The 12736-nt window shown below is 47.9% G+C and overlaps 3 protein-coding genes across 3 annotated transcripts; 2 read left to right on the forward strand and 1 right to left on the reverse strand.

Annotated features, from left to right (window-relative positions):
• On the forward strand, window positions 1-1736 carry LOC112877386. Its single transcript, XM_025941684.1, has 4 exons — window positions 1-129; window positions 274-516; window positions 661-811; window positions 937-1736. The coding sequence occupies exons 1-4, from the start codon at window positions 76-78 to the stop codon at window positions 1473-1475; spliced, it is 987 nt and encodes a 328-aa protein (XP_025797469.1). The 5' UTR covers window positions 1-75; the 3' UTR covers window positions 1476-1736.
• A 4391-nt stretch (window positions 1737-6127) lies between these two features.
• Window positions 6128-8443, reverse strand: LOC112873275. The gene is made up of 3 exons (XM_025936270.1): window positions 8419-8443; window positions 6244-6785; window positions 6128-6148 (listed from the first exon to the last, which is right to left on the reverse strand). The coding sequence occupies exons 1-3, from the start codon at window positions 8441-8443 to the stop codon at window positions 6128-6130; spliced, it is 588 nt and encodes a 195-aa protein (XP_025792055.1).
• Window positions 8444-11052: 2609 nt separating this feature from the next.
• On the forward strand, window positions 11053-12357 carry LOC112873276. Its single transcript, XM_025936271.1, has one exon. The coding sequence runs from the start codon at window positions 11407-11409 to the stop codon at window positions 12355-12357; it is 951 nt and encodes a 316-aa protein (XP_025792056.1). The 5' UTR covers window positions 11053-11406.
• The last annotated feature ends 379 nt before the right edge of the window (window positions 12358-12736 follow it).

The following is a 12736-nucleotide window of genomic DNA, read 5'->3' on the forward strand; positions in this document are numbered from 1 at the left end:
CCATCCATCAACCGCACTTGAACTTGCCGGGACAAGCAGTAGACAGCAGCGTCTCGACCGACCGATCGATCCGCCATGGGGCAAGGCAAGGAGGTGAAGACCCGGCCCGACCCCAAGGTGGAGATCCAGGTGCGCCAGCTATGATCTGTACCATGATCCTGTTACCAGCTCAGAATTCCGTTCCATTTCTGACACTATTGTTACACCTGAGAACTGAAATGGCGAGCTCGCATGATCAGTGTGGTCAATTGATTGTGACATTGGATGATGCAGGAGAAAGGCGAGATCTTCTTCTTCTACCGGCCCAAGGTGGACAAGGACGAGGCGCACGGCCCCGACGACGTCCAGCGCATGTACATCGTACTGCGCCCGGAGTCCGCCGAGGACCGCGCCGTCGAGGAGAAGCAGGCGCCGGACTCCGGCAAGGAGGGCCGCAAGCACCACCGCCAAGGCGACGGCAACGGAGGGGGGGCAGGCAAGGAAGGAGGCCACCACGAAGGTGGCCATGGCAAGGAGGTATGTCCACGCGCGACATCCTTCAGTGTTGCACAGTGCAGTACTCCATCAAGTTGTTTAATTTCCCCACATGTATCGCTATAAGTCTAGAACCCACCATGATTTAGCTTCTGCTTACCGTGGTTGCATCGATTGATCGCGCAGGAGGTGAACGTCGAGGAGCGGCCGCTGCTCCGGCTGTTGGTCATGGGGAAGAAGAGCCTGCCGGACCCGGCCAAGCACGGCCGCCCGTACTGGGGATACGTCGAGCTCGTCACCACCAAGCTCCAGGACATCAAGGACGCGCTCAAGGAAGGTACGCCATGCTGTGTGCTGAACTTGGAAAACATTACTAGCTTCATAAAACGGTGTCAACACTGCTGTCGAGTGAAAGAAAAATCTGAGCTTTGTTTTAAAAAAACTCTGTTCGTTTGCTTGCAGAGGAGTACAGCACGGCGACGCGGGGCCAGCGCCGCCTGCCGGCGGCGCGTGCGCTCGGCGAGGGCGTGTACCGCATCCTGAAGCACGAGTCCGGCCGCGCCCCGCACACCCACCTCGTGTACAAGCTGGAGCTCCCCACCCGCGGAGACGGGGAGCCGCAGGAGGCGCTGAACGTGGAGCCGGAGGCGTCCTTCCTCGTGCAGATCAAGAACCCCGACCCGCCCTCCGGCGGCGGCGGCGGCGGCGGCGGCTTCCGCGGGCTGCAGAGCAAGCGCCGCGCGGCGTTCCCCGCGCACCTGCAGGGCGCGTTCGGGAGCCGGCGTTTCGCGCCGGCGGACCCGCCGGACCTGCTCAACTACGAGGGGTGCGAGCTGCTGCTCATCGCGGCGTCGGACGACGTGGAGGAGGAGCTCGGGCTGGAGCTGGAGGGGGAGGTGGAGGAGGGGGAGGAGCAGCGGGCGGCCGGGTGCTCGGACCTGGTCAAGATGTTCGGCGAGGTGGCCGACGTGAAGCCGCTGCTGAGCGGGAGCTGGGACTAGGCCGGGCCGGCCGGCCACTGAGCTGGTGTCACGCAGCGCGCTCGTCCCAGCTTTTTTGATAAATGGTGAGGGAGCTTGTTTACTGCTCTCAAAATGTTAGGTGGTAGGAGGGTGTCTTAAAAAAATGTAGGAAGGACTTGTTAAGGTGTCTTAATTTTACCTGCTACTTGCTTTGAAATATTTTGCACGGTGATCTGTAAACGTTGGGCTAGCTGAAGCTTAATCTGCGTGTTTCCTGTATTGTCTGGACCAAACCACCGTCTTTCGGGTGCAATGGCTACAAAATTTCAAGCTAATTGCAAGGTCTGTAATAATAAGGTCGAGATGAAACTGATTTGACTGTGTGGATGTTGGTGTACTTTTGCATGGGACGTAGGCAGAGGGAGTACTGAAGTTTGACGACTCTGGATAAGCAAAAGGAAGGCGCCTTTCTGGGTAAAGCGACGGCTGTTAATTTTGCGTTGCCTACAGCTAAAATTTACTTTTCTCCCCTTCCCTGAAGCAAGCCGCGTTCCTAGCTGCTGGGTGTTCCGCCTCCAATATCGTGTTAGAATTACCAAAAATTTAATATTAGTGGCACGTTGTTCATAAAAATCAATCTAATGCGGAATAAATGCTAATTATTATACCAGCGTTAGCAGTAGCAACAGCCATTTACGTTTGATCCGTAGAGAAAGTAGGCGTTCTTGTCGGTGCAGGAAATGCAGCAGCGAATCGGCGTCCTCCGAGCGCCAACGGGAATGCTTGGCCTTCCAAACCCCTCCAGTGCCCTTAGCGATCAGACTAGCGGTGGCTATAGAGAAAGTAGGCGTTCTTGTCGGTGCAGGAAATGCAGCAGCGAATCGGCGTCCTCCGAGCGCCAACGGGAATGCTTGGCCTTCCAAACCCCTCCAGTGCCCTTAGCGATCAGACTAGCGGTGGCTAGGATTTTAGATTGAGATGATTAGTTATTAAGGTGCTAACCACGATCTTATATTTACAGCACTGTGGGGCTGGGGGCCAACCTTTGGAAACAGGTCTAATGGGCCTGCTGATCACAGCCCATTAGGGTTTTATCATTAGGTTTTCTTAATCGTGTTTAGATGGTTTAAACGTTTCCTTAACAGTGAAGATCACAAATATCTTAACTGAAATTTATTTCCAATATTCTCCCACTTGATCGAACGGTTAAGACTAATGTTCGTATCATACTAATGTTCACCCTTAGTAGTAACAGAAAGTACGGGACCAATACATCGTCAGTAGCTTGATGCACTACTGGGATCCCATTACCCACAGTCTCACTGAAACACCTCGGTAGAACGCTTATTTGTTAGTAGGGAGTCATAATAGCCCTAAACCAGGACCTAAAGACTATCCACTAAACCCATATTAGTAACGTGCTGCTTAAATACGTTCGGTAGTAAGCCTTTAGTGAGCGGATCCGCTAACATAGAATTAGTTCTTATGTGCTCAATTTCAATAGTTCGATCCTGGCATCTTTCTTTCACAACACGATACTTAAGATCAATGTGTTTGGAAGCACCACTTGACTTGTTGTCACTCGAAAAGAATACTGCAGACTGATTATTGCAGTATAATGTTATAGGTTCCGTAATGCTGTCAATTACCTTAAGACCCGGAATAAAATTCTTAAGCCAAACAGCCCGTCCGGTTGCTTCATAGCATGCCACAAATTCAGCTTGCATCGTCGACGTTGCAACTAAACTTTGCTTAGAGCTTTTTCATGATATAGCTCCACCAGCTAACGTGTAGATATACCCTGATGTAGATTTTCTACTATCCACACATCCAGCAAAGTCAGCATCAGTATAACCCACAACTTCAAGGTTATCTGATCTTCTGTATGTGAGCATGAAGTCTTTAGTGTCTTGGCAATAACGTAATGCCTTCTTGACACCAACCCAGTGGACCTTTTCGGGATTTTTCTGATATCTTCCAAACATTCCGGTAGCAAAAGCCAAGTCAGGACGCGTACAGACTTGTGCATACATCAGGCTTCCGACAGCTGAAGTATAAGGTACGTCCTTCATCTCATTTGATTCCAATTGGTTCTTAGGACATTGGGCTTCACTAAACTTATCGCCCTTCGCTAATGGAACAGGTGTGGCCTTACTCTTATCCATATTAAATCTCTTAAACATTTTCTCAATATATGCTTTTTGAGACAATCCTAGTACTCCTTTGGTCCTATCTCGGTGTATCTCAATGCCCAGAACATAAGAGGCTTCACCAAGATCTTTCATATCAAAATTGGATGAAAGAAATCCCTTTGTCTCATGCAGCATACGCTTATCGCTGCTCGCTAATAGGATATCATCCACATAAAGCACTAGAATTATAAAGATGGTCTCATCCAAGTCACCATTAAGGAACGCAGTTTTAACGTCCATCTGATGTAGCTCTAAGTCATAATAAGCTACTAGCGCCATAACGATTCTGAATGAATCTTTTCTTAGACACAGGGGAGAAAGTTTCATTATAATCAACCCCTTCCTTTTGTGTAAAACCTTTGGCTACAAACCTTGCTTTGAATCGTCCGACATTCCCTTTAGATTCACGTTTAGTCTTGTAGACCCATTTACAGCCTACTGGTTTGACTCCATTTGGAATATCTACCAGATCCCAAACATCATTGGAACTCATGGACTTAAGCTCTTCTTCCATGGTCTCAACCCATTTAGCAGAGTTCTCACATGATACTACTTCTCTAAACGAGTTAGGATTATCAACTTTCCCAATATCATACATGTCTTCACTTAAATATGTCTCATAATCAGGAAAAACTGTCTGTTTGCTAGCCCGCTGTGATCTTCTTAATGGTTCAACAGGCTGAGTTGCTGGTTGAGGTGCAGTCTAAGGCACCTCGACAGGGTTCTCAACTTCAGCATTAGGCGCCATTTGCTCAGCTTGTTGTTCGCTCGCAGGCTTAGGAGCTACTTCAACGGGCGGAGCAGCGCTAGTACTCTGAACAGGAGGAACAATCAGCGGTACTAATTGAGGTGTTACTGTTTCTTGAATCACCGGGATGGGAAACTCAGCCCGTATTTCTTCAAGATTAATTTCCCTCCTCGGAAAGCTCCCACTGATTCCTGCATCCTCTAGGAATACAGCCTGCCTGGTCTCAACGAACTTAGTGAAACGATCAGGACAGTAGAATCGGTATCCCTTAGACTTATCAGGGTATCCGATGAAATAGTAGCTCACCGTCTTATCATCTAATTTCTTTTGCTGTGGATTAAATAACTTAGCTTCGGCTAGACAGCCCCACACACGCAAATAATTAAGCGATGGTTTTTTCCCAAACCACAACTCATAAGGTGTTTTTGGCATGGATTTGGAAGGAACACGATTTAGCACGTGCACAGCTATTTTTAATGATTCCATCCACAGCTCCACAGACAAAGTAGAACAACTAAGCATGCTACGTACCATGTCCATTAGTGTATGATTACGACGCTTAGCAACTCCGTTTTGCTATGGTTCGCCCGGCGTACTGTACTGGACCTTTATACCATGCTCTTCAAGATACTTAGCGAATGGTCCGGATATTTGGCCGAATGGAGCATGTCTCCCATAATATTCACCACCTCGATCCGATCTCACTAATTTAATAGTGACATTATGCTGATTTTCCACTTCAACTTTGAATATTTTGAATTTGTCTAATGACTCGGATCGATCACGAATGGGGTAAATATAACCATAACGAGAGAAGTCATCTATGAAAGTAATGAACGAGTCAAAACCATCAACAGACTTTACTGGGAACGGGCCACAAATATCAGTATGAATTATTTCTAATAGGCCCGAACTTCGAGTAGCTCCTTTTGTTAATTGTCTTAGCGAATTTCCCCTTAATACAATCAACGCATTGTTGATCTAAGTTTTAGAGATCTAATGAATGGAGTATCTCTTCTCTTATGAGACGCTCAATTCTCCCCCTCGAAATGTGGCCCAAACGACAATGCCACAATTTCGAAGAAGTCTCATCATCACGTTTACGCTTATGCGATACATCATCCACATTCATTGCAGAATAAACATTATCAAGAGAGAGCAAATAAACATCGCCTTGCAAATGACCAAGGCCCACACTTAAATTATGAAATTTAATGTTGCACACAGAGTTGCCAAAACTCACAAATATGCCCCGACTTATCTAAACGCGAAACAGAAATAAGATTTCTCTTCAAACTGGGAATATAAAGAACATCATGCAAACTAAGGTTGAAGCCGCTTGGTAACTCCAAATCGAACCTCCCAATGCCTTCAACCTTCACTTCATTGCCATCACCCACTCTTAGGCTTCGCCCCCCTCTCTTATAGTTCGGATCGAACTGAAAACCTGCAGTGAATTGGAAATATGCACAGTGGCACCTGAGTCAATCCACCAAGTATTAGGAGAAAATTTCACTAAGAACGATTCATCAATAAAAGATACATAATAAGTATTTGTACCTTTGTTCTTAAGCCACTCCTTAAATCCATGGCATTCCTTCTGCTCATGTTTAGGTGACTTGCAGAACTTGCACAGCCTCTCATTAGAGGTCTTCTTATGTGACACGGCCTTGCTCTTATGGCCCTTAAACTTTTTCTTATGCTGCCTGCTGCTGCCAGACTCAGCCTGATGCTTAGGAGTGTTGCTCATGCTAACACGCCCAAAGCGTTCGCTGACCATGTTGACAGCATCCATTATCCTTTCAGCTTTCTGCCTTTCTTCTTCCTCAACACAGTAGCTAATGAGCTCAGCCATGCTACAAGTCACCTTCTGAGTGTTGTAGCTTATTTTGAAGGGACTGTACTGTACTGGCAGAGAAGTCATGATGAAGTGCACCAGAAAATCATCAGAGATAGCCATATCCAGTGTCTTCAGCTTATTTGCCATGTCACACATGCTCATAATGTGCTCCCTGATTCCACTTTGCCCATCATACTGTGAAGTCAGCATTTTCATGATCAGGGTGCTAGCATAAGTCTTGGAAGAACTCTTAAAGTTCTCCTCCACCTTGGCAAGGTATGCCTTGGCGCTCAGATCATTACCATTCTGGTCCTTATCAGGAATAGCACCACAGATGGCCGGAGTGATCGTGTTCTTAATGATCATGTTGGCCATCCTGTCTGATCTCTCCCACTTCTCAATGGCAGTACGATCACCATTGGGATCAATGGGCTCTGCTGGCTTGTCTCGACGTAAGGCGAGATCATACTCGCACGCAGCAATGGCAACATTAACATCTTTATACCAGCTTGGATAGTTGGTGCCATTCAGGGTCTTAATAGATTTCAGGTAGCCCGTCACAGTGTTCACTGAAAATCATGAGAACAATAACTTCATTAAACTCACAATTAAGATGCGCATAAGAAGTATGAAATTAACCCTACGATGGTCTGATTAAAATCATACATAAATTTCAATTTGCATCACCGATGGGGAAAACAAACGAAATTTATCATTAAAACTCATAATTAAATCAACGATGGTCAGAATTAATTACAAGTGCTCTAAATAAACTTCCCGATGGTTCCATTTAAATAGAGTGCATCTTAATTGCTTATGGTGGATGAACATAATTTTCAGCGAATAAATGCAACTAAAACAGGATTAAAAACATTTACATAACTCATGCAAATTAATTAACATAATGCTGGTGATAATAAGTGCAACAGAAATAATTAAAACCTTTAAACATAAGAAACAGTAAATAAAAGGTTTTAAACATTAACTGGGCTAAAACTCGTAAACAGCACAAAACATCCCCTCTGCACACGCAGCCCAATCTACGCATTTGGCCCATCCCGCGAAAAAACCCTAATGCGGGTGTATCTGGACGGTCCATTCCAATCGGACGCTCAGGAACTCATGGCAACTCACATAAATACATTCCAGTTGGAACAAACCCTAACACAGCCTCACTTCACTTCATTTCTTTCTCTGGCACGGCAGCCGCTTATGCACGCGGGCGGCGCCGCGCAGGCGGAGAGGTGGGGCTGCGCAGCGTGGGCTGAGCTGCGCAGGTGGTCGGGCGGCGCTGGCGCGCAGTTGCTGCCCGAGGGGTGCTGTGCAGGCCACCGCGTGGCCGGGCAGCGCAGGTGGCCGGGCGGTGCGCACAGGCGGAGCTGCGCAGGCGGCCGAGCGGTGCTGCGCAGGCGGCCGAGCGGGCCCTGCGTAGGCGATGCTGGCCCAGCAGCGCGGGCCCCCGGCCGCGAGCGCCGCACGCTGCTCACGCGCGCAGAGCTCCGCGTTCTCATTAATTTCTTTTTCAATCTTAAGGTTAGGGTTCATCACGGGATTTAGGGATTTTTCAAATCGATCTAAAATTTGCATTCCCCTTTCCTCTCAAATGCTTACTGATGCATCTGGTTCATGATTTTGGATCTAATTTTGCGGAAATTAGACATGAACAGAGATCTAATTTGGGGAACATATTAAGTAGCAGTAAGCCCTAACCTTAATTGCATAGCTAATCATCAATTTTATCTCGGTTTAACCATGAATTAGTATAAATATTAAACATTTGCATCTAATCCGAGACACTTAGCATTAACAGATCAAGATTAAACTTAAACTTGACATAAACCGAATTAGATTAGATCTAATCTCATGATCAGAAATCTAATTAACCATAATTTAGATCTAATCAAGCATGATTAACACATAAAAGCCTTTCTGCAGGAACTAATTGCGACTAAAACATGAATCTAACTTAACTGTGCAATAGGATCTAATCTGCACAGCATTTTTGCATCTTAAACCGATGAAAAAATAGAGGCATAAACATGGCTCAAAAAATTGACCGTGCATGACTAGGTTAAGATGGCTCTTGATACCGATTGTTAGAATTGTCAAAAACTTAATATTAGTGGCACGTTACCCAGAAACTTAACATAATCTAGTTCATGACAAATCAATCTAATGCGGAATAAATGGTAATCATTATACCAGCATTAGCAGTAGCAGCAGCCATTTACGCCTGATCCGTAGAGGAAGTAGGCGTTCTTGTCGGTGCAGGAGATGCAGCAGTGAATCGGCATCCTCCGAGCGCCAACGGGAGTGCCTGGCCTTCCAAACCCCTCCAGTGCCCTTAGCGATCAGACTAGCGGTGGCTAGGATTTTAGATTGAGATGATTGGTCATTAAGGTGCTAACCACGACCTTATATTTACAGCACTGTGGGGCTGGGGGCCAGCCTCTGGAAACAGGCCTAATGGGCCTGCTGATCACAGCCCATTAGGGTTTTATCATTAGGTTTCCTTAATCGCGTTTAGATGGTTTAAACGTTTCCTTAACAGTGAAGATCACAAATATCTTAACTGAAATTTATGTTTATCGATCTAGTAGATTAGGCTGCAGTTGTGTCTGCGGTATGCCCTCGCTGATGACTCCTCCGCCCTCGTCCACCACCTGCCTGCTGCTTCCGTCCAGGTCACCCGACCACTCTTCCATGGCTCCGTCTCCCATCGTTGCCCACCATTACCATATCGTCCAAGACCTAAATTCTCCATCTCCTTCGACCGTATCATCTCTAAAGTTCACCCACCGATAGCGATGTTGTAGTGGAGATGGTAAGTTTGGATGTGCGAATGAAACAACTGCCTCATTTTCGAAAGGGGATTTCCTTATTTACTTTATTGAATTTCATAGAAGAGCTGCTTCTTGAAGTGAATGATCGGAATTCAGAGAGGATAGAGAAAGATAGTAAATTTTTGGTAATTTATGGTACACGGAGGACATTAGAGAGAGTACAAAAAGAAATACTAAAGTTTTAAAATTTACAATCTATTCATTCAATATTCCCTTTTTAGAAGATAATTTTTTGCATTTACATTATCTACCACATATAGAAATACCCTAATCTTCCAATACGCTAGTTTCAACAACTCTTGTTCTTTACCACGTGGCTACGAACCATGGTGTCGGGGGTTCGAATCCCTCCTCACCCATAGCCTTCCAAAGGGGGAAGGACTTTTACTTTCTCCCTGAGGGTAGGAAAATCATGATCGGAATAGCGGACGTAAAGCTATTGAACTTGGGTACTTTCTATTCACTCGTGGGATCCGAGCGGTGGAGGGGGGGCCACCGCGGTTCCTCTCTTCTTCAGAATCCATACATCCCTTATTAGGAGAGCTATCTCTCGAGCACAGGTTGAGGTTCGTCCTCAACGGAAAAATGGAGCCCAAACTGTACAGGCTTCTTTCAAAGCATACGGCTTTCTAAACGTATATAATGATCTCTAGACAGATGGATCTTATATGAATCGTACGATGAAGTACCACATGAGTGGATATATAGAAAAGGAATTCATTCTATTTCACTTCCTAGCACTTTCTATCATTTAATATCCATCCCTTTGGTCGAGGATCTGCATCGTGTTTGTTCTTTTTACATATAATTTACAGGCTAAACCACCTTAATTTGCATCGTGTATGGATGGAGGACGAGTAGTCGAGGATCTGCAGAGGACCAAAGACACAAGATCAGGGAGAAGGATAGGCTGGCGCCAGTTGCTGGTTTGGGGAAATACAATGCGTACTCTGCTCTGGCTTGGAGGATGTCCATGGATAAGCTGCTGGTGTGGCGTGCTAGGTCGAGATTCAGAGGAAGTAGCTTGTGCTCGTGTTGCTATTTTCTTGGACTGAGAAGGAGAGGACGTATGGCCTGCAGCTGCTTGTTATGCTGCTTTGGTTTGGGGGAAAGAATCATGTAGGCAAATAGATGAAGAGGAGCTGTTGCTTGATTCGACGGAGGGAGGAGGGAGAAGCTGGTGGACTTGCAGCTTGGTGGAGCTTGGATGCGTCCCTGGCTACAAAAATTTCCAGTTTCAAGGAACACATAATTTACGTACTTTAAGATTTCTATATTTTTAATAATGTTTCTGCGAATTATACCTGGAATGAAATCTATCAACCTTTTTTCTTGTGTCAACTTATCTACTTCTTTCATTCTTCTTGTGCGGAATTTTGGGAAGGAGGAGAAGCAAAAATTAATAAAGATTATAGGAATAGCAGTAATACTGAGCTCAGCAGGTGAGTCAAACTTACCTTTCTGCAGTAGTTCATCATTTTGTTTGGAAAATGAGATCACAACTATATTTCACACAAAACGAGTCAAACTTACCTTTCTGCTCAGCTCATTTGGACAAGTTTTCGTCTGCCAGCGGCAGGGTGAGAAAACAATTAGTTTGATTCAATCTTCTTGTTTGCAAATGTGCGTCCTGTACATAAAAATTGATTGTGTAGCTATTGTTCGAATATCCTATTAGAATTTGCATTAAGTATAGCTTTGGAAAGTGTTCTAACACTATGAAATATGAACCAGTACTCGGAGTGAGTTGATGGTAACTTTGGAACGGACAAGAACCCATAGTAACATCCGGGTATTTTTGCTAGTAAGAGATAAGAGATAGAGATGAGCAAGTTGACAACGGAACGGATTCGACGTGGCAACGAGACTAAAACTTAGTAGCCTTTTCCAGCGCCCGGTAACAGAAACCGTTCCCTGTCAATAACGATCGCATCAATGTAGGATTTCGGCGTCGTGGGCACCGACGGCGGCCGTCTGCCCGCGCTCCCGGACGACGTGCACCGCGAGATCTTCTTCCGCCTCCCAGCCCGGTCCCTCTGCCGTGCCCGCGCCGTGTGCAGGTCCTGGCGCGACCTCGCCTCGGAGCCCAGCTTCCTCCGCGCTCACGCCGGCCGCGCGGCCGCCGCGCCCCTCCTCCTCACCTGGTCGGACACGGTCACCGAACGAGACGGCACGAGGGACTGCACCGTCCACCTCAGCATCCATCAGGAGCGGGGCCGTCGTGCCGGAGACCGCCCTGCTGCAGCCGCCGGTGACGGCGACGACGGCCACGGCCACGGCCGCCAGACCCCGCTGCTGCGACCTCCGCCTCGTCCCTACCGCCCGTCACCCGAGCATCTCCGGCGGCATGAGATCGTGGGACGGGATCCTGTGCGTGGAGATGTGGGTGCGGCCGCAGCCACCGGCGTTCGCGGAGCACGTCCCCTGCTCGTACCTGCTCCTCAACCCGACCTCCAGGGCGTGCGCCATCGCCTCAGCCCCCGCCCTGCGCGGCGGTACGCCCGGCAGCCGTTCCGACCGGGGCTACATCGCCGGCGCCTACTCGCACCCCGTCACAGGCGTCTTCCACCTCCTTCACTCGTCGGGGAGCGCTATGGTCGACTGCGGCGAAAAAACACCTCGCTTCCGGGTTCTGACAGTGGACACACCCGACGCGGCCTGGCGCGAGGTCCCAATGTCCGGCGACGGCAACACTGCGAGGCTGCAGACCGTCGTTGGCCGTTTCAGCCTCCAGAGCTCCGCGACCGCGCACGGCCGCTTGCACTGGCGAGTGGCGCGGGCGCAGGCCAAGCGCCGGCCGCACGACAAGGAGGAGGAGGAGCTGCTGGTCTTCCACGCCGCGAGGGAGGAGTTCGGACGCATGGCCCTGCCGCAGCTGAACGAGGCCGGAGCGGTCAGGCAGCATGCCATCAGCACGGTGGCGGGCAAGCTGTGCCTCCTCGCCGGCCTCGCGTCGACGGCGCTGGAGGTGTGGGTGCTGGAGGACTACGACGCCCGGGACTGGCGGCGGAGGCACGTGGTCCATGTGGCGCCGAACTCGCCGCTTCACAGGGACCATTGCTTGCACAGCGTGCTTGGGAGCGTCGGGGTTTTGGAGGAGATCATATTCTTCAATTCCTCGCAGAAGGTTTACAAAGTCCAGCCCGGATCGCGCTACGGATCGAGGCCTAGCGGGTTCTTCGGACATGGTCAGGGGCTAGCAGTCCACGAGCAGAGCCTCCTGCCGCACAACGTCATCTTTGGAACGATGCCACGGGTTCGAGGTATTGTCCCAACAATGGCGGGCAGAGCCTCCTAGATGTGCGCTCGTTTCCTCTTAGGATCGTACCCAACTTCTGAAACACCCGGATCACATTTGGCAATTCATTTTTAATGGGGTGAGAAGATTGAGAAAGACAAAAGAAGAGGAGGGCTATTAGGTCGGACCCCAACAGCTTTACCCTGAGCTGAATGTGATGATACCCTTCAAGAGGCCAATTTCTCTCTTCTGATGAATATTAGGACATTAGTTTTGTTTCAAATGGTTGGATTTTTTCCATGTTCTTTTCTTCGTTTTATGTGTTTTGTCTGTGTGACTAGCTTAGGTACGTACAATGAAATTCAAGAATCAACAGTTTCTGTGTGACGACTCAAATCAGTATTAAAAATTTGTGAGGTAGTTTTTAGTATTTTCAATA

The sequence above is a fragment of the Panicum hallii genome, chromosome 9 (assembly GCF_002211085.1).
Source record: "Panicum hallii strain FIL2 chromosome 9, PHallii_v3.1, whole genome shotgun sequence".
NCBI classification, from domain to species: Eukaryota; Viridiplantae; Streptophyta; class Magnoliopsida; order Poales; family Poaceae; genus Panicum; species Panicum hallii.

Coding starts and splice junctions, on each gene's coding strand:
- LOC112877386 (XM_025941684.1), top strand. CDS start 76: ATGGGGCAAGGCAAGGAGGTGAAGACCCGGCCCGACCCCAAGGTGGAG. Junction 517..660: donor AAGGTGGCCATGGCAAGGAG/GTATGTCCACGC, acceptor TTGATCGCGCAG/GAGGTGAACGTCGAGGAGCG. Junction 812..936: donor CAAGGACGCGCTCAAGGAAG/GTACGCCATGCT, acceptor GTTTGCTTGCAG/AGGAGTACAGCACGGCGACG.
- LOC112873275 (XM_025936270.1), bottom strand. CDS start 8,443: ATGGCTGCTGCTACTGCTAATGCTG. Junction 6,786..8,418: donor TGCTGCTACTGCTAATGCTG/GTATAATGATTA, acceptor CATGATTTTCAG/TGAACACTGTGACGGGCTAC. Junction 6,149..6,243: donor TAAGCTACAACACTCAGAAG/GTGACTTGTAGC, acceptor CAACATGGTCAG/CGAACGCTTTGGGCGTGTTA.
- LOC112873276 (XM_025936271.1), top strand. CDS start 11,407: ATGAGATCGTGGGACGGGATCCTGTGCGTGGAGATGTGGGTGCGGCCG.